Consider the following 20079-nt stretch of genomic DNA (forward strand, 5'->3'; position numbering starts at 1 on the left):
ATAATAATGCTGCAGAAGGTTTTTTTTTTATTTCAAAGCACTGATAACTTTGTTGATTACATTCCACATTTTTTCCACATTTTAAAATTTACAGAAATGGCAGCTGGCCATGGAAACAAGAGAGCGGTTGTTTCTAGAGGAATCTGCGAACGTCCTTTCATATTCTGTTTAATACAAAGGATAAAATGAGTTGGATCAGCGTTGCTTGAGGGCACAGAGGACAGGTAGAATATAGGACATGCAGGGTTTGCATCGGTTCGGCCTTGCCTGCGGGCTCAGCTCAGTCTCCTCATGCTGCTGTTCTGTTCTGTTCTATTCTGATTGGGCCCAAACTGGATGCTTCCAACAACAGTCCTGATAAATCCAGCTCTGAGGGGTTTTTAGCTGGCATTATTCTTCTTTTTCCTCTGGAAACAAGACACCCCAATCTACACTCTTCACCATTGTCTTCCCACCAGACAGCCTAGCGAGTGAATGCTTGTGGCCAAATCCCCCCCGCCGCTCTTTCAATGTGCAGACGCAGGCTCCGCTGCCCACATATGCTCTGGGCTCTAATTAGGCAGACCGCTGGACGTGTTGCTGGGGGAAATCTCCCTGCAAAGACTTATCATCAAGTGGCAGCTTTTACAGATTTACGTCTTTTCATCTTGTTTATGTGCAAGTGTGTAAGCCCGTGACGAGGGATGGTAAGACAGGGAGATACAGCAGTCGTGTTCGAGGATGCTGAGCAAAGCACTCTCCATAAATCTAATGTACAGTATGCCACACAGAGATACGCGAGACTCTATGCAACATGTTGCACAACGCCACTACTGGTACGCTTACAGAGTGAGCAGCATGCCTCGGATCTAGTGAACTTGCAGAGCTTTCCCATGAGACCTGCGTCATCGACAGCAAGGTTATTTCCTGTAGTTGAAGAGCAGCATGACTCTCTTCCTGTTCTCTATGAGAAGAAGTGTCAGGTCTATTCTTCCAGTCCTACTTTCTTGCACATTGGGTACAGCTTACAAGGCACACAAGACATTTCAAAATGACATAAATGTATACATTTCTCTCCATACCAGTTCCTCCAACAAAGTTAGCTTTCCATAATAGCACCCAGTGATTGCGATAACTGCCTTTATGGTCGGCAGCTTTAGTTTTGTGCTTGAAAAGCTTAAGTCAAATTCAAAGAAGCTCAACCTCAAGTGAATAGGAGTGCAGGAAGAACTCTTTCACAACGTACATGAAATTCCAAATTGACAAATGCACGAGGGAAGATGTTGCAGTGAGTGCAACTTGTGACAGTTTGTTGATGTGAAACAATGTGTACAAAAAAAACTTATGCTTGTTTTTGTGTGTACAAAAAAAAACTTATTACGCTTGTTTTCTTTAGCTAATGTGGTTGTGAGCTACTTAGCATAAAAAGACAGACGGCAGTGTGACTGAGGTTGATTAAATCTCTCAAGGAAACAGCATTAATAAACTTCAGCATGCAGACAGCAGCAGGAGTTCCTTTGCTTTTTTCTCTTTTTTTGTCAAAGAGAGGATCTTTTCGTCAACCCCAAAGGTTGCTTTGCAACGCGAGTCTCTTCCAGAAGCTTCTTCCTGATAACAAAATAATTGTATTCATTTTTTTCCTCAGTTTTTTCCCCTCCTTTCCGTCTCAGAGGAACTATTACTCTGCCTTTCGTCTCTGTTTGACCTCAAGCCTATAGGTGGAGCACATTGTCTGTGGTTAAAGCCGTGGTTTTGCCTCTTCATGGCCTTGTCACAGTACAGCAGACTAGTGAACTCATTATCTCAGTGTGAGTTGCATATTCTATACTTACTCATACTGTAATAGCAATCCTAGAACACTTTTTTATTTTTTTTTTGCACAAGTAAAATGAAAGGTATTCGTGCAGAGTGCCACAGTTGAGTTCGCTTCCTCAGCCGTATGACTTGCATTCTCTTTAGGCTGCTACCAGGAATCTCTGATGTCGTCACAATATTTAAATGTTAAAAAAATTCACAGCTATTTCTCCTGTCGTTCCTCAGTCAGTGAGCTGATTCGATTCCCCCTCTGTCTGCCTCTGCCGTTGTGTCCTTGGGCAAAACACTTCACCCGCCTTGCCTGCTGGTGGCACCAGTGCATGGTACCCTCGCTTTTTGTCAGAGTAGCTCCAGGGCATCTGTGGCTAAAGATGATGCATCCTATTATCAGCAGCAGGCTATAATGAAATGGAGATGAATTTTCCTGCTTACAGCCAGTCAGAGATGGAAAAGTTTACATTACTGGTTGTTTTTGCCTTTTGCTACTTTGCACCTGACTTGTTCAAGTACGAAATGCAGCCACCTGCCATGGATGCCTCCCATCAACCATACGTCAATATTCACTTGCTTTTACAACTACCAATTGAAGATTTATATATATATATATATATATATATATATATATATATATATATATATATATATATATATATATATATATATATATATACACTGTACCCAAACTTTTTTTGTAGAGAAATGCAGTCATGTGAGTAACCAATTCATGTGAGACAAATTGTGAAACTATTTGTCTTACACATATGTGGCCTGAGTAACTATCGGTTAAGGTGAAAGAATATTCATGTGACCTTATTGAGCTGCTATTCTTCTATAAATTATACTTTTTATGATCTTATATGCTAAATGTTTGCTATTTGGCTGTAGATGTTTTACTAGTATGTTAATATGCCACAGTTCTCATTGTAAATAACACACACTCTGCAAGCAAACATAGAGCAGAGCTTGCAAAAACTGCTGTGACACCAGTGAGACTTGTAGTCTTTTGTACTGCAATTTGCTTCATACAGAGGGCCTGAACTCTCTGCTGTTGAGAAACGATTGCTTCCTGGAGGTGTGCACTGTGTTTTTCCCAATCGCTAATGTATGTAATACGCCGTAAGAAGCCTACCGGAAGTTGCCTGCACTGTGAACAACCATCCTTCACTGTGAAGAGAGAAGTGCCCATCCGAACGAGGCGGCTGTTAATATCAGTTCAATACTTGAAAGCGTGGCCAACACAAACTGAACGGCTTCGTTCACTTCCTCTCCTGCCATTGCTAAAGCTACAGGCAAACTACAATTCAAAACATGCGCAGATAAAATCGACATATCATTCACGACTTTTCCTTCTTTTTGCTGATTGGCCCGGTCAGAAATCTACCAGAGACAATCCGAGTCAAGAGGAGAAAGCCCAGACTGTGCTGGAAATGAGAATGTTTTTTGCACGTAATTGCACAGGAAAGCTCTTTTGAAACTGGATCTTGAAACATAAATTTTTTTTTTTTTTTTTTTTTTTTTTTTTACTATTTTCAACCTTTGTTGCTTTTCCATTGGAAAAAGAAAAAGAAAACTTAATCATAATTATTTTATAACACTTGAGAAGGTTCCTTTGTTCTCTCCAAGATAACTTTATGGTCAGTGAAGGCAGTGGAACTGATATATATGCAAAAACATGCAAATCCTATGAGTTCTCCTTTAATTTAATAATATTTCCCAACTGGAAACTTTTCTTCAAGTAATCAGCTTAGTAAATAAATTCTCCACCTAATGAGGTTCACCATGTCATTTCAATAATATCATAAATCACTACAACACGCCGATTCAATATTCATTTACACAACATTAATTCAAAAAAAAAAATAAACGAACCATGATTACTCTGAACTGTCGTGTCTTCCCAGCAATGCAACCTCTTTTGGCTCTTTGAAAAATCCGTTAGTATTTCAACATGTTCAAAGCTGCAAAGCTTCACAAGAGAAATAATCTCTGGTTTTAATCCATGTCAGTTTTTAAATTCTACCGCCTTTCCTGCAGCCACAACACCAAAGCGCAACAGCACCACCTAGTGGTGGAAATGGAGCGCGGCGTTTGAAGACGTCGGAACTGCACTTAATTACTTTGTTACACAACAAAGCGATTATTTATCATCTGATTACACAATATATTACATAAAAGATCTATTTTAAACACATTTCTGTGTTTTAAGGTAAAAGGTCAGCGCATCATTAGACAATGAATGTATTGGATGTAAAATAAAGTTTGTTTTCACAAACTAATTTGTCAGTTCAAACCTGTGTATAATTTCCCCCCCCCCTCTTGCCTGTCCTGGAAAACATTAATTTCTGAGTATCACTTCCTGTCTTTGAATAAACTCACCCTAGAGATTACGTTACAACCTTATCTGATACATTTTCTTTTTTAAAAAAACCAAAAAACTTATAGGCCTTGAACAGGCTTTTTAATTTGAGGATGCTGGCATTCAGCTTGAGTTCTTGGGAAAACCCTGGTTCTGAGTGTGTTTGTTTGGGAAATTCCCAAAAACACCTCGACTCGCTGTTAATTATCATGTGAACAACTCTCAGAACCGCAAAACGAGCCATTTCTTTTTAAAACCGGAAAACCTGATATTTACAAAAGGAAAATCAATAAAGCTCGCCCGAACATGTCTATGTTGTTATAAGAGACAAAGACAAAAATAACGTTTTAAAAAAACTAAGCTTAATTTAAAAAAAATCATGGGCTGCCAATAGAAAATGAAAGTTAGGGGGGGGAGGAAACATGACGAAACCCGGAAGATCACGCTCAGTTACGTGTAAGCGTAGAAAAACAATGGTGTCCTCACGCAAGTTCTCCGAGGGTCTTCTTTTATTTTGTGTTTTCTTTTTTCCAAAGTAAGTAAAGCGACATTTTTGACACACAGACTGTGGGTTTTTGGACTCATTAAATGTCTTTAATTACATGCGGCGTGTGTCCGGTGACATTGCGAGGTTGTTATGACCACAACTTGATTTAAAGCCTGTATGGGGTTGAGTAAGTTGTAATCGCGATTAAAATTGGGAAAAGAACGGGGAATTTTGTCATAGAGGAATTGAACCGAGAAAAGGACATTTTAAAGAAACGAGCTGCTTTTGTTTATCTGTGTTTAAGAAAAGGTGTGGTTCGTCGATCCACAGTGAAGAAGAAGAAGAAAACAAAAAAGGGGGGGGGCAGCCAAGTTCGCCTCGAGTTTTAAATTAGGTTTTTCTAGTAACTTGTTGGTAAATAGGAGCGTATTCAATCAAGCTACGTTACAATAATACACAGTTTGTTTGATCTATTTGTTTTAAGGAATGAACAGAAAGGAAATGAAAGATTGGTTTTACTTTCTTTTCAGTGTTGTTTCTCCGGTATCTACCGACCCAAATGTCCGACACTCGTCTCAAGAAAAGCTTCGTGTGAAAAGGCAGGGATGTCAAGATGGCACTTACGAGCACGGAGGCATAAACTGCTGTAAATGTGCAGCTGGTAAGTTTTATTTAAAAAAACAAAAAATTATTGTCTGAAAATATTCAGTCTAAGAAAATACGTTGTTTTTTCTTATCTGGAAATTATGGCTTTCTGCCCAGGGTGGGAAAGCGTTGGGGGAACATCTGCCAAAAACAAACAAATATTTACCCTGCTCAAAAGTTGTATGTTGTTCATGCTGATGTGGGATTAGGAGCCCCATAGGCTGGCCATTGCCTTCCGGTGCAATTCCTCTTAAAAATAATCTCGCTTCCTGCACAGTGTGGGCTTTCTCCCATTGACTAGGATTGTCTCCGGTAGATTTTTTTTTTTTACTGGGCCAATCAGCGAACAGAAGGAGAAGTTGTAAACAATGACGTTGATTTTTCTGCTCTCTTTTAGAATTGTAGTCGGCCAGTTGCTTTAGCAATAGCATCAGAGGAAGTGAATAAAGCCGTTCAGTCGGTGTTGGCCACGCTTCCAAATATTGAATTGATATTAACAGCCGCCTCGTTCAGATGATCAAGAGCACTTGATCAGTGGAGGATGGTTGTTTGCAGCCCGTCAGTCCGTCCGTCCATGGAATGTATACAACTGTACAAAACCTGCCACTATGGACATAAAAATGAAAAACAACAAAAAATTATGTGAAGGAAAAGGGAAAATTACAAAGGGTTTTGTAAATGTTTTACACATCAAAACCTGAAAAGTGTGACGTGTATTTGTATTCACATCCCTCTTCGCTCCCCTTCCCTCTTTACTCTTCAATCAAATTCAGTGCAACCGGTTACCCTTTATCACAGTTTGTTTCTTTACTCTCTGATTCATGTTTGTTTAAATTGCAGGTCAGCGACTGGAAGAGCACTGCACTAAAACGGCAAACTATGGAAAATGTGTATTTTGTGAAGATGGGACTTATAACAGTGAACCCAATTCTAAGGACTCCTGTGAAATCTGCACATCCTGCGGTCCAGAAAACGGTAAAATCCTAGCAGGAGGGCTTTACTTGTTGATTTTCTCAGACTATCTGACTAACTCAACACTGCAGACTAACTGATGAAGTCTGCACTGTCATCCTCTTTTTTCTGCACCAGATAGTCTTTGCAGGATTGCATAGGGTGTATCATGGTGGCACACACCAAGATGTCAGATTCAAATAAGTTGTTTTTTGGGTTTTTTTTTTTTTTTTACTGTGGTTTGTTTTGCTTTCAGGAAAAGTAATAATTTTTTTGCAAGCACGCCAGTAAATCACACGCTTATCAGCTCTATCCATCTGCATTAATACGGCTGGCTGAGACTGAACAAGCAATTTTTTTTAAATATCAAGAGCATAATTTTCTATTTTAAGGACTTGATCTCACTCTAGTTTTAATTAGATATGTATCCTATAAAAAGTCTCAGATCTATTTATGTTTCCTAATGTATTTTTGAAATGGAACCAGGATAGCTTTGTAATATCAACAAGCATTAATTGACTCGAGTACCTTGATTTTCATATTTTTGCACATTGTACTTGCAGAATTATTTGTTATACAGTTAATGTTCAGTGATATATGAAAGAAGAATGAGCTGCTTTTCAGTAAAGATTGGAGTAAACCAAAAAAATGCAGTGAACCAGAGCATTGAGTCTATTTTGAGCACGGGGGGGAGGGGTTATGTGTAAAAAGTTATTGTATCAGTTACAGCTTTGTTTTGTTTTTTCAGCTAATTTAGAAGAAGACAAACCCTGCACCACTATCCAAGACAGAACATGTAGATGTAAGGAAGGTCACTACTGCAATACTGCAGAAGAAACCTGTAAAATCTGCCATCCCTGTACAAGGTAAACTTGCTTCTGTCGGATCTTTATGCTCAACCATTTATAGAACATTGTTTTTATTGAGTTTCTTGTTGGATCACACGGCACTTGTAGGGATGTGTTGGGCAATCTTAAGACTTTTCTGATTAAATACAGTTCAGAAAATGAACCCTTGACTCATTGGATTTAGTTTTTGTAATTTGGTATGTTTATTAAACGTTCTAAATTGCGAGTAAAATTACAGGAATCCAATAAATGACCATTCAACTTGAAATTGTGATGGTAAATAATTATAAACATATTGTTAAATGCATGTAAACATTTAGTTGGACATTTGTATGGAATATATTTTATATTATGCAACACAATAATATGTAATTTTATTTTTACGTAGTCATTTCTGATAAAGCTACAAATATGTTATTAAATAAATGGCTAAGTGAAACTTAACATGTCTAATACCTTAAAATATTTTACTATCCTGCACAGTTACCAACTTGTTGCATTTCAATTTAAACCTACAACCAAAACCAGCAGCACCTTGCAGTGAATCTGTATTAATCACTGCAAAAAACTTGTAGAATAATTAAAAATGCACATGTCAAAAGCAGGAAAAATATACTCATCATCAACAGACAAAGAATTGCATATAGGCCGTGTGTGATAGCCCCATGTAGAAATTCACGGCTTCAGATGTTAGTGACTCAAAATCAATAAATTATAACAAAATGTAATTGCTTTTAACTAAGAAAAGGAACAGCAAACTTGCAAAGTATTCCTACAGCTGCTAGAATAATATTCCATATTGTTTATTAATAATATAAACGTAATAAAAATGTTTTAATTATTTTGGTTTTGACTTATAGACTTAGAAAACTAAGTAAGAACATTTCCTTTAATGTACAAAAAGCGCAGCACCCTTCTGATGACCAGTGACCCGGAGTGCACAGAAACATGTGGTTGACCACTTTCTGCTTTATAAAGCCAGAGGAAATGTCACTTCCTTCAGCATTTTATTATCATCATCAAAAGGACTTCAATCCACAGGAAGGGTTTAGGATTTTTTTTTAACTATTATTATTTATTGAAACATTAGCATCCCTTGCTCCTCAGTAACCAGCCCATGCCCACTGTACACATAAATTAAGTCCAGGCTCTGGAGTTCAAATATTCTGATGGCTTTGAAGATATTTGGAAAAGGCAAGCAATTTACATGGTTTTATTATTTGAAGAACATTGTAAGAGCGTAATTTTGAAAGCTTTATATTTGGATTCTTGTTAAACAGAACTTCTTCCATTTGTCCTTAAACTTATTTTGAGAGGGAAAAAAAAAACTGACCTGGTCTACTCTTTACTTTAAGATGTTCTTCCATTAAAGAGCACTGCACAGCCACCACTGATACGGTTTGCAACGAGGAAAGTACAGGTGAGCTATTGTTGAATTTATTTTACAATAACACATTCAAATTGGTTTATAAAATGTACTTTGGCTTCATTTATGAACAGGAATGTTGTGGAAGAGCTTATGATAAAAGCGTTGTGTTTTCCTTTTAAGGTTTATCAGGTGATGCAGTCGCTGGCATTGTGATTGCAGTTTTGGTTTGTGTCGCTGCTCTTGGAGTAGTAGTGTTCAGGAAGAAAATTCTGGGTAAGCATACACAACACTCAATACATGTATTCCAGATATTCATTTGGTTTTCAGTAAACACCATTGTTTAGCTTATATAATAATAATAATTCCATCCATTAGTTAGTTACAATAACAAACTGTTTTTCTTTCTTTCTTAACCATTTCTAAAGGGTTTTTTAAACGAGACACATCAAATTCCCCTGGCCCTGTGGTAAGTTCATTAACTCCAGCCACTTTTATATTTTAAGATACTAGGCTTCTGTGTTGTGTTTTCTAGATTCACCTAGAAGACAAAGTTTTAAAAATCTGTCTCTTCTTTAATCTTAAACAAGCTGACCCTTTATGTAGGAGGGACAGGTTTGTTGTCCTCACTACTACTGTGATTATGTGATAGCTTTGTGGAATAGCCAAATGATTCTGTAGATGAAGGCTGAATAAAAAACTAATAATCTCTCTGTGCTTCACAGAATGACCCACTTCTTCCAGGTAAGACAGAATATGTCTCTGCATGATCAATAAAGCTGCCGTGTGTGTTTTCCTTGGTTGCCCCGAGTCACATCTTCCCTGTCTTTTCATCCCAGTGGAGATGGAGCCGCACATAGTGGAAGTTGCAGAAATAATCGGCTGGAAAGATATGAGACAAATTGCACTCGGCTGTCAGATGGCAAATTCCATTGAGAATGTAAAACTCAGCCACCCTAATGACAGTGAAATGTGGACCCAAGAACTACTGAGTAAATGGATGGAGCTGAAGGGCAGGCCTGCCTCAGTCGAGCTGATCGCGACCCTGCGGAAAATGGGGAAAAACAACAAGGCGGACAAAATCAAAGAGAAACTGTACCCGATCGACTCTCCTACACAACTTAGTTCTGCCTAAATATTTTTAAACTTTTATGCTGTTAATAAAATAATAGCATGGATTATTTTTGCACAATCAAACATGTTTACGATCTTACAAGATTAGAATGTGCTTTTTTAAAAAAAAAAAGAAAAGAAAAAAAAATTAAATCTTTATATGAACTTTTTAAATTTAGCAAATGGACAATCACAATCTAAATGCTGATCTAGCTGGTGAGAAAATTGTGCTTTTATTGTATTTTTGCTGTTTTTTTGTTTTTTTTAAGTTCCTTCTGCTGACTTTCCGTTAAATTTTCCAACAGGTTTAGTCTGTATGCACTGAATGAATAATAACAAGTTCCAATACGTAAGAGGTCAAAAAATACTTAGCAGTTATAGCATGTATTATTTAACTTGTTTTTAAAAGATTCAACATATGATGATCTAACATTGTTGAGTGAGTTTTATTTAGTCTTTCTGTACTCTGATGCATCTCACTCAATACAAATGTGATCTTCCTTTGTAATGTTATTACTCTTTAATTTCTGGACATAATTGTTTTTGTTTTTTTTAGATTTTCTCTTAAAGATGTTGAAAATCTCAAATCCACTTAAATAATGGGGGGAAAAAAACTAATTCACGTGGACATCGAGCATCAATGGTAATATTTTGATTAATAAAAGGGAGAAAAAAACAAGAGATAAAAAGATGAGTTGTGTTTTGTGGCAGAATATTACCTACAGCCCTGGGAAGGCTAGTACTATAAAAGTCGAATGTGATGCTACTAAATTACAAATTTCTCTTTGGAAAGCATGGAGTGGCATACAATCAATACATGGCACTTGGCAAAGTGCGAAGGCACTTGTTTCAGACTGGAAGCCTTGTTATCTCGGCCTAAATGTGTGATTTTTGCATAGATTTGCATATGACTATTGCTATACATGACTTACTTTTTTCCCCACAGTAAATATTATATGATTGATACACTATGCCACAAAAAAATCACTAGCTTCCAGCTAGCACTTTGAAATGCCTTGTTGCTGAAATGTGTTATACAAATAAAATTTGATTTGATTTTGCACCCAGTTTCCAGTACAGCAACTGCATAGTCATCCAAGCGTTTCTCCAGATGACAGCCGGAGTCTGAGATGAAAGTCTGAGATGTACAGAGTGAAAAGGAATGGTGGGAGTACTGTGCCCTGTGGTGCTCCTGACCACATGGGTAGAGATGTGCTCCTTACAAGTATCTTGCCTCCTGACCTTTTATTTAATTTTATCCAGTGCTGAAGCTCCACCTTGTGGTTCGTAGAGACATTTCATTTTCAGTAAAACAACCACTAATCTTTGTATAAATGTGTTGGTTTACATTTCTGTAGATCACATGGTTAACCAAAGGTTACATAATTTGAAAATTTGCAACCACTAAGTTCACATATTTTAGCAAGTAACAAGAGGACAATATTTTTGGATATTGGGGCAACGTGGTGCTGCAACAAAATACATGAGTGCGAAAACATGAAGCAAAATGTAGCCACTGAGGCTGATTTTAAAGTACTGTTGCAGTTGTGCGCCGTTGGGCCTGCTGAATAATTTGTGGATTGAAAGTAGTCTTGTCATTGCTCAGAAACCCCTAGTTTGGGGCGCAGCTGTGAGATCTGGGCGGTCTTTTTTTTAACATGGGTGGAGCGCACAGCCAGGAAATGTTGAGAAGAGGAGGCTGACTGAGAGAAACTGTCCCCAAGTTCGCATGGAGGCTGCTGCTTTTACCGGATGGACTTTATCAACATGGACTTCCTTTAGAAGGGCGCGCAGGTAGGTTTGACGACTCCGTGTTTGATAAACATGTTGGCTTCTCTAAAACCACTAGTTTGGCTGAAAGTCAGTGTGGGGATGCTGAAACATGCTGTCCAAATTATGCAAGACCTTTTCCCGGGAGTCTTTGAGTTGCCCTCTGTTGTTGTAGTAAAACTCCATTTACAGTTTCTGGAGGCACAAAGGGTCATTTGTTCGCCGTTCAGGCTCTCGGTGACTCATTTGGTCTGGAAAAATGTTTGTCTGCCCTTCACATTTAGCTTTCTATTTAGTTGCTAAGGCAACAAAGGCGGAGCCGCCAACTGCCACAATTACGTCAATGTCGTTGCATCGTTTCGTTACGTCTTTCTGGAAAAACTCATTTCTTGTGATATTTCACAAACGTACTCTAAAGCGTAATTATAGCTACTTGATTACATTATCTAATAATTCAAGACAATTTGTTATCTTTAATAAAGCTATATCTATATAAATAAATAAATATGCAGTATAATTCCTGCTGTTTTGGGTTTTATTGGTTACATCATGCAGAGCCTACCTCACTTTGCAAACATTTAACCTTGGTCAAGTGAGGATAAATAATAACCTATATATGTATATTTAGCCACTTGTTTTTAACAGTATTTTCTGTGGCATGCATTTGTACTCAGTCCCCTTTACTCTGCTACCCTTAAGTCACATAATTAGTGAATAGAACCCACCTTTGTTTAATATCAGTATAAATACAGCTCACCTGTCAAGTTCTGGGGCTTGCTAAAACAAATTGGAGAAGAGACACACCAAACACATAAGAGGCTTATCATAGAGTCTGGGTATAAAATCTGAAACTTTTAATATTTCACAGAGCATGCTTCAGTAAAGAAAGCATATGGCGCACAATTGCAAATATGTATGATATGGTTATCTACCTAAATTCATTAGTAGGGCAAAGAGAGCATCATTTAGCAAACAGACAGCAGGCCCTGTTGGTAGGAAGAGAATTAGTTTAGTCCTCCATGAGTCTGACTTTTATGAGAGAGTGAACAGAAGAAAATGATCTATGAAGTCATTTTGTAGTTAGTAACAGGCCCTTCAGGAGACACATGTATTGAAAGCTTCTCTGGTCAAATGTTTAGCTTTTATGCAAACTGATAAATATGATAGAAGTAAACTGCATCTATCACCCTGACCACACCATCCTCATGGTGAAACATGGTGGTGGCAGCCTCATACATTTGGGGTACTTTTCTTCAGCAGGGACAAGAAAGTCTGTTTAGAGTTAATGAGAGGCACATGTCCAATTTTTTAAAAATTCTAGTTCTACTCTCCTGTCCCCGGAAGAAACAACCAAGGATGCATGAGAAGGTTTCTAAAAATCTAATCCCCCCCATCCGCCCAAAGAATCAGCTTTTTTTCTTTTTTTAAATTCTGCTTCTTTACTTGTTGGTCAAAGCAGCCCGCATTGTTCCGTTGCGATAAGTCATTTACAATTCATGCCTTATGAAAGATAAGCAGCTAAACTTATTTTTTGTGGTACGTTTTTGTAACAGTGGCTTAACAAAGTTGATCTAATATGCGCTTCATTTGGGGTCTCTTGTCAGATTCACTGCGTGTTTTGATGCAAGTGTTGGAAATATTTCTGGTGAGTAAGTCGTAGAAAACCCTCATGGGTTTCTATGGCTTCACATACGCCATTACTGCTGCTATTTTAATGCCTCAGGCTGACAAGAAACAACTCATGGTGTTCAAGTGAACTCATAATACTTTCACTTCCCTTTTCTTGTGCACCAAAGGAAGTGTCAAGATAAAATGCTATCACTTTATGACATTATGGGGATGTGAGTTTGGACAATTCCTTCTAGATCTAGAAGATACCTGCAGGGACTTTGTCGGCAAGTTAATTTTTTTGCGTAACAAGGGCATTTTGAACATTATGCTCTTGTGTAACATGATATCTTAGGGGTGGCTTATATTAAGCTTTTGGGCTTATGTAATATCCTCTTTTCTATACAGTAGAAATGGAAAAGATAAACTATCAATGTGGATGTTTACAAGAAGGGAGTAAATGCAGTTTTGAGGGGGTGACATTTTCTGAAAGGCTTAATCTTTCTACCTCTCTCTAGCCGAGCGCGATAGTGGATGAGTGCGTCACTCAGCATACAGCGTCTGTTTTTAGTCATACAGTCTGTGCTTCCTGCAGTGGGTGGAGAGCTTCCTAGAAATACAGTAACTCTTATAGATTTGTATTGTCTTATATTCATGTGAACTTTTACTAAAAGAAATATTTATGTTTCTGTTTCAGGATGTGAAATACAGCTGGCTCGATGTCTGCTTGGTGCCTGATCGGATGTGTTAAACTGCTAATTCAAGATGCAGGGAACCATAGCACGTGTCTGCATGGTGGTGGCGGCTGCCATACTGAATCACCCGTTACTCTTCCCCCATGAAAACACCACGCTGCCGGAGCAAGATGAGGATCTGGTGGCTCGGATGCGGGAGCACGAAGAGATGCTGGAGATGGAGCATGCCAGGCTGGAGAAAGAACTTGCGCAGCTGGACTCTGAGCTGGAGGAGACCCCATCGGATCAAGGTTTCAGTTGGTACTTTTGGAGCGCCGTGTCTTTCGTCGTATTCCTTGCCATCGAGATGTGCAGAGCAGATATTGCAGAAGATGCAATTCATCCAGTTGAGGATGAAGATGTAATATTTGAGACCGTATCCGTCCCACCCAGGATGATGGATAAGAATGCCCTGAGGAACTTCTGCGATAAATGCACCTATACCTCGTCCCATGAAATCTGGAAGGTGAGGGAGTTTGTGGAGGGTTTTGCCGACGACCTGCTAGAGTCGCTCCGGAGCATGTGTGACAGGGAGGTGGACATGGAAGTTGGTGATTTCATTGGCGTAGGAAGCATGTTTGAGTCTTGGAAGGTGTGCCAGCCTCTGATGTGTGACCTTTTAGTGCCTTTCTCACCTCCTGATCCTCACTCTTTCCAGTACCATCTGTGGTGCAGCTCCTCTAGTGACATTCCACCAGACATGCAGTGTTGTGGCACCATAAAGGTGACCATGTTTGGGGAGGATGAAGAAGCCTGCCTATGTGGTTCTGCCAACCTTGGGGAGGACATGCTTTGTCTGTTGCATAACAAGAACAAGGTGGTCAAAGTGAACCGCAGCCCAGATGAACTCCTGTGCTCCTATGGCACACATTTCTTAGCCAAAGATCAAGTCATGCGGTGGTTTCAGATCGCTGTCACCAAAGCGTGGGCCGGAATCTCCCACAAATACGACTTTGAGGTCACTTTTCGGAGCCTGGATGCTGCTGGTGCTCTGAAGATCCGATTCCGTTCTGGAAAAGTCATTGTACTGAACCTCATCCCCGTGGTCCAGCTGGAAGACACGAATGCTTATTTTGTCTCGCACTTTCCGTCAGACCACAACGGTTTCCCAGACCCATACTGGCCTCTCTCCTTATCTGTCTGCGAGAGAAATTTGCTGAAGTATTTAGCTAAGCGACTACCACAAAATTCTTGCCACTTGCACTGCCTTCAGGTCGCTACTTTCCTGCACAGGAAGCAGTTGAGTCTGACAGGAGAGTCTGCGCTCACTAGCTACCACTTCAAGACCGTCATGGTGCACTTGCTACTTAACACCAAGACCTCTGCATGGGGAGCAGCCAGTTTGGAGCGTAGGCTTCAGGATGTGTTCAGCTTCTTGCAGAGGAGTTTGCAGGAGAAGAGACTGTACCACGCTCTAATTGGGAACAGGAAAGTGCCTCGGGACATTCGGGTTCCTGAGAGGTTCCGCAAAGCAGAACCCATCAATCTGTTCAGGTCATTGGTGCTGAGGAGGGAGCTTTATGCAGCGACCGTTAGGCACTTCCAAGAGATGTTGAGAAATGCACCTGTTCTTATAGAAGAGTATACACCTTACTTATCCAATGGATATTAACATCACCGCCTGGAAGAGAGCTTGTAAGCAGAGACACACTGATATGGCTCACCATCCAGGGCGGCTGAGCCTGAGAGCAAGCACAGAATATTTGCCTATAAAGTAGTTGGTGACTGATTCTCCGCTTTTTATCTGCACTTAAGTCAAAAAATTATTCATACCTCTGGCAGATTTCAGATTGAATCTCTTCATTTCATGACAATGTTTAATCTGACTGACTGTGTAGGACCAGAGTAATAATAAGGAGACCTTCCAACCTCAAAGACCATCTCTAAAGATAAATCCTCACAAATGCCAGTGGAAGCATGCAATAAGCTGGTCAGCTTTTAGGATTTGATTGTTGTAATTCCAATTATGCTATTTTTATTAAGAAGATGTACATATTTCATAAAACAAAATGTTATCAAAATTGATATTCTCTTCACGTTTAACTATTGAGATACCAGTCTCATTTCTTGTAAGAAATCAATTTATTGGTGGAATGAAATAATTATAAATTCAATTTGTCATGTGGTATGACTAATTTTAGGCTTAACTGCAACACTTAACAGTGTCGTATAGTTGTGATAGGTTACATGTTGGAAAATGTATGCAGTATTTTGGAGAAAGATCTTTTCAACAAAAGAAGGGGTGCAGGCCACTCTTAGCTTCTTTATCAGTGTATGTATTAACATAAAAATTGTAGTTACATAAAATTTTCCTAAGTGGTTTTGTGATTGCATCTCTTTTTAGTCATGAAGATGACCATTACATTTTCAGAGTGAGCTGTTTAACAAGCTAACAAGAACCTTTTGTTACTCCTAACCCTACCCAATCCAAAGGCAGCTGATACTTTTCCGTTTTAAAGCGTAGTGATTTTTTTAAGGTATTATTTGTGTCTGATATCGACAACTTATTTTTAGTAAACATAGAAAAATTAATTTTAACCAGAGACTGAAACTGCATAATTTTTATTTTTAAAAAAGTGCAACATTTTGACATGGCTGATCAGAAGCTCATTCAGTTAAAGGGATACAAATTCATTTATTTTGTGACAATTATCCCCAAGAAATACAGCCAACATATCAAGTACAGAGAACGTTCAGTGGACAGTTTGATAACAAAGCTGCTGATTTGTGGTACTGAATATAAATGGACGGATGAACAGCTGTTTATGTTACAGGCCGAGGTCATAGTCAGGTTTCCCCTCAGCAACGCTCTTGTAGAAGGCTTTGTGGGTGTCCATGTTGAACATGGTGGCTTTAACAGCTGGATCCTCCAGCATGCGCTCAGTCCACTTCTTCAGCTCAGGAGTGTGGTCCAGGCAGCTGACGAGACGAAGGAAATAAAATGATGCAGAGAAGAACATTTCACAAGCACAGTTTTAGGTTTTATTTGCTAAAAACTGATGACCACAGTTAATAGCCAGTCACACAATGTTTTTATTTATTTTTTTCAAATACTGTACTTGAACATTACTGCACTGACCAATAAGTAAATGACTTCAAAACAAAATCCTCTGTGTTCGTTATATTTTTTTATGCTTTTTACCATGAATGATAACTTCTAGCGTCTGGTTTTTTGCACATATTTGTACCTATTCAATGAATACTTTCCATAAATAAAATTACATACTTATTACATGGTTTATAAGTGTTACTCACTGCTTCAGCTCCAAGACCTCAATCCTCTCAAAAAATGGCCACATCATGTAATCGATCATTGTGATGGTGTCACCTTCAAAGAACTTTGTCTTTTTCTTCTCCAAGTGCTGAAAATCAATCACCATCATCAGTGTTGTGTCAAGCATAGTACACTAATTTGCCGACCAAAGTAATTAATTTAATCTTGAAGGTATAAAAAAAAGGGAGAAAATTATCCCATTATGTATTTGACCCACCTCATTCAATTTAGCAAATTTCTCTTTCAGCTCAACTTCCTGTGTAGAGACATCCTCTCCAGTCCTCCTTGCTAAAGGGATCTTGTAGAAGTAAGGTATTACCTAAATAAAAAAGTAGCAGCATTTCTTTGGTTACTAAAAAAATACAGCCATAATCAAAAGCTAAAGGTTTTAATGCAAATTTTGCATGGACTTTACCTTGGAAAAATGCTCCAGCAGCATTCTTTGTTGGGCTTTTCCAAAAGGAGAGGATGGAAGAAGCTTTTTCTCAGGATACGCTTCATCCAGATACTCACAGGTGATGGAAGACTCGTATATAACTTCACCAGCAGATGTCTCCAGTGCAGGCACAAGACCGAGAGGGTTCTTTTCAAGAAACCACTCGGGTTTCTCTTTCAAATTGATGTTGATGGTGTCATATCTTGCATACAAAACAAAATCGGGTTATTCAGGCAGTGAGAAAATAAGTTCATTAATGAATAAAAAAAAGCTGATTAAAAAAAAAATTGTTTTTTAAAATGTATTTTTACTTGATCCCTTTGGCATTCAGCGCTAATCTGGTCCTTTGAGCAAAAGGGCAGAATCTCATGCTGTAGAGACGCAGTTGACCTTTGGGAACAGGGCCAGGTGCAGGGCTTCCTAAGGTCAAATGCAAAAAGGTTACTTTTTTTATGACAAAATGCAACAAGATAAACAACAAATGTGTATCCTCTTCTGATTACGTAATATTTAAAAATACATGTTTTTCTTTAAATTCTCAATCATTTTCTAATCTTTCACATTTCAACTGAAAAATCTAATTCATAATAATGTAAAAAATGTAAAAAAAAAAAATAAAGACAAAGGAGGAAAATCAGGTCAAGTTGAGGTAAACTAGAATAAATATCTTAATGGGATCTGAGTAGACCTGAATCAACAATCTGGCTTCTTGTAGAGCATATTACACCTACGACATAAATGAGAAGTACTATTATAGTGACAAACTACACAAATACACTTATAATCGTCAGAGAACTTTTGAAATGATTCTCTATAACTTGTGTTTTGAAAACATATTCACCCACTTTCAGATTTCTGCTTTGTCACACTATCGCATCGGTATCTCAGAAAGTGCTCAACCAAACTTTTACTCTAGCTACAGCCAGAATTTATTCATTTGTCCGCTTAAAAATGCCATTTACCAACACATTCATTTCATATTAAAACCTTTGATACAAAGAAATTATGGCGCACTAATGAGATAAAAGAAAACCCTGCAGCTCAAACGGGTGAAGAAATGCTTATGTAATGGATTGTTTACAAGCTGGAGGGGAAAGGTCATATGATAGAGACCACAATGACTTTGCAGATTTATTCCCATCATAATTTCTGCCTGAGAATGCCAATGAGGTTAGCACTTCAGAGTTGGTTAAGATAATTAAACGAATTCTTGGAGAAAACAAAGGGAGGACGCTCAGCGGTACAAAGTTTAACAAGCTGACAGAACGCAAGAAATGGTCCCTAGGTTGACTTATCTGGACGTGTCTTACCTTTGGCGAAACATTTTTCAGTAGCCATGGCGTTCCTGAGGAATGGGTCAGCAGCAGTTTGACCAGAGATGACAACACACTGCAAGGCGCAGAACTACTTTACTTTGTTAACTACTACCGGTGTAGGTGCGTCAGAAACTTCTGAGCCAATAGCGCATTAGTAGGCGGATACAAATGAAAGGTGACTTGGCACTAAATATCATGATTTAACCCACCTTTTTTTAAGGAGGTGTAGTTTAATATTTACAAGTGAAGTAATTATAACTATATATATACTACACGCACACATATATATATATATATATATATATATATATATATATATATATATATATATATATATATATATATATATATATATATATATATATATATATATATATATATATATATATATATATATATATATATATATATATATCTCGACTATCATTTGAAGTTTTTTTTAAATGATGCACCAAAAAGAGTGTTAGCTAGCAATTTTTTTTTTACCAAAGTAAAAGAAGAAAAAAAGTGTTACTGAATTTTGTTCCTCCGAATAAAAAAAAAGGACAACATTTTTTTTCTTTGAAGCTGTTTCGTTTCAGATGCTTTCCAGCGTAAAAGTCTTTTAACATGAAATCCTGAGAGTACTTATAAATACCTAGGGATTCTTATTAATGATAAATTGAGCTTCGGTTCCCCAGGTGAAGTCATTGGACAGAAAAGCACACTCCTGTAGGCACTTTTATTTGAAACTATCGAACTTGTAATGTTAGTCCTGCTTAATGAAAGTGTTTTATTCTTGTTTTTTTATTTTTTTTATCCATTCTTAGCTATTGCCAGGTGTCACCTTCAGTCAGGAATAAGAACTGTTTGCAGGGCATTGCTACAGTTGTCAAAATGATGAAGTCCACCATGTTGTCCATTTGTGTGTTGCTTCAGAATATTCCAATAAGCATGTTCTAACTCTGTTTACATAAGAGGGAAGATTTTTCCTAAATGTGTGATTTTATATTTTCCACAAAAATTGCATTTCATGGGATCAGGACAGTCTTTTGTTGAATTTTCTTTTACTTTTTCAGTTCTTACAGGGCACATGTTTGCATTCTGCAAAAAAATGTCCGCCCCCATCTTGAAACTCCACGCTCTGTTTCACCACACAGGTTTGTCAGGTCAGTATGTCTTCAATTTCTTTGTATTCTGTCACGTATTCAGACGGCAGTCAGAATACATGGCTACTGTAAAGCTTAGAGGTATCTCTCAAAGAGTAGTATCATTACATAGCAGAAGTAAAGCTTAACATATTTGGTTGTTAAATTGTTGAATATTGGTGGAAAAGACAATCTCAAAGTTTTTTTGTGGTAGTTTGAAGACTAAAGCCAGTCTGCATTGAACTGAAGCCAAA

The 20079-nt window shown here is 38.1% G+C and overlaps 3 protein-coding genes across 4 annotated transcripts; 2 read left to right on the forward strand and 1 right to left on the reverse strand.

The window, feature by feature from the left end:
- Positions 1–4552: 4552 nt before the first annotated feature.
- On the forward strand, positions 4553–10241 carry fas (Fas cell surface death receptor). Its single transcript, XM_032553026.1, has 9 exons — positions 4553–4685; positions 5168–5298; positions 6123–6257; positions 6982–7099; positions 8437–8501; positions 8631–8723; positions 8876–8916; positions 9173–9191; positions 9287–10241. The coding sequence occupies exons 1-9, from the start codon at positions 4573–4575 to the stop codon at positions 9580–9582; spliced, it is 1011 nt and encodes a 336-aa protein (XP_032408917.1). The 5' UTR covers positions 4553–4572; the 3' UTR covers positions 9583–10241.
- A 967-nt stretch (positions 10242–11208) lies between these two features.
- itprip (inositol 1,4,5-trisphosphate receptor interacting protein) lies at positions 11209–16355 on the forward strand. 2 transcript variants are annotated; one of them, XM_032553024.1, is made up of 2 exons: positions 11209–11354; positions 13636–16355. In XM_032553024.1, exon 2 carries the CDS (start codon positions 13704–13706, stop codon positions 15282–15284), a length of 1581 nt encoding a protein of 526 aa, XP_032408915.1. In that variant the 5' UTR covers positions 11209–11354; positions 13636–13703; the 3' UTR covers positions 15285–16355. The 2 variants fall into 2 exon arrangements, with proteins under 2 accessions (XP_032408915.1, XP_032408916.1); XM_032553025.1 differs by lacking the exon at positions 11209–11354 and adding an exon at positions 12939–12975.
- On the reverse strand, positions 16219–18836 carry LOC116713080 (glutathione S-transferase omega-1-like). The gene is made up of 6 exons (XM_032553027.1): positions 18693–18836; positions 17694–17802; positions 17362–17584; positions 17164–17265; positions 16928–17034; positions 16219–16591 (listed from the first exon to the last, which is right to left on the reverse strand). Exons 1-6 carry the CDS (start codon positions 18718–18720, stop codon positions 16441–16443), a joined length of 720 nt encoding a protein of 239 aa, XP_032408918.1. The 5' UTR covers positions 18721–18836; the 3' UTR covers positions 16219–16440.
- Positions 18837–20079: the final 1243 nt, after the last annotated feature.

This window comes from Xiphophorus hellerii, chromosome 22 (assembly GCF_003331165.1).
Source record: "Xiphophorus hellerii strain 12219 chromosome 22, Xiphophorus_hellerii-4.1, whole genome shotgun sequence".
Classification (NCBI taxonomy): Eukaryota; Metazoa; Chordata; class Actinopteri; order Cyprinodontiformes; family Poeciliidae; genus Xiphophorus; species Xiphophorus hellerii.

Excerpts from the sequence above, each read along its gene's own strand:
- fas (XM_032553026.1), top strand. The coding sequence starts at position 4,573 with ATGACGAAACCCGGAAGATCACGCTCAGTTACGTGTAAGCGTAGAAAA. Across the intron at positions 5,299-6,122 it reads CTGCTGTAAATGTGCAGCTG|GTCAGCGACTGGAAGAGCAC; the intron begins GTAAGTTTTATT and ends TTTAAATTGCAG. Across the intron at positions 8,502-8,630 it reads TTGCAACGAGGAAAGTACAG|GTTTATCAGGTGATGCAGTC; the intron begins GTGAGCTATTGT and ends TTTCCTTTTAAG.
- itprip (XM_032553024.1), top strand. The coding sequence starts at position 13,704 with ATGCAGGGAACCATAGCACGTGTCTGCATGGTGGTGGCGGCTGCCATA.
- LOC116713080 (XM_032553027.1), bottom strand. The coding sequence starts at position 18,720 with ATGGCTACTGAAAAATGTTTCGCCAAAG. Across the intron at positions 17,803-18,692 it reads TGAAAAATGTTTCGCCAAAG|GAAGCCCTGCACCTGGCCCT; the intron begins GTAAGACACGTC and ends ATTTGACCTTAG. Across the intron at positions 16,592-16,927 it reads GAGGTCTTGGAGCTGAAGCA|CTGCCTGGACCACACTCCTG; the intron begins GTGAGTAACACT and ends TCGTCTCGTCAG.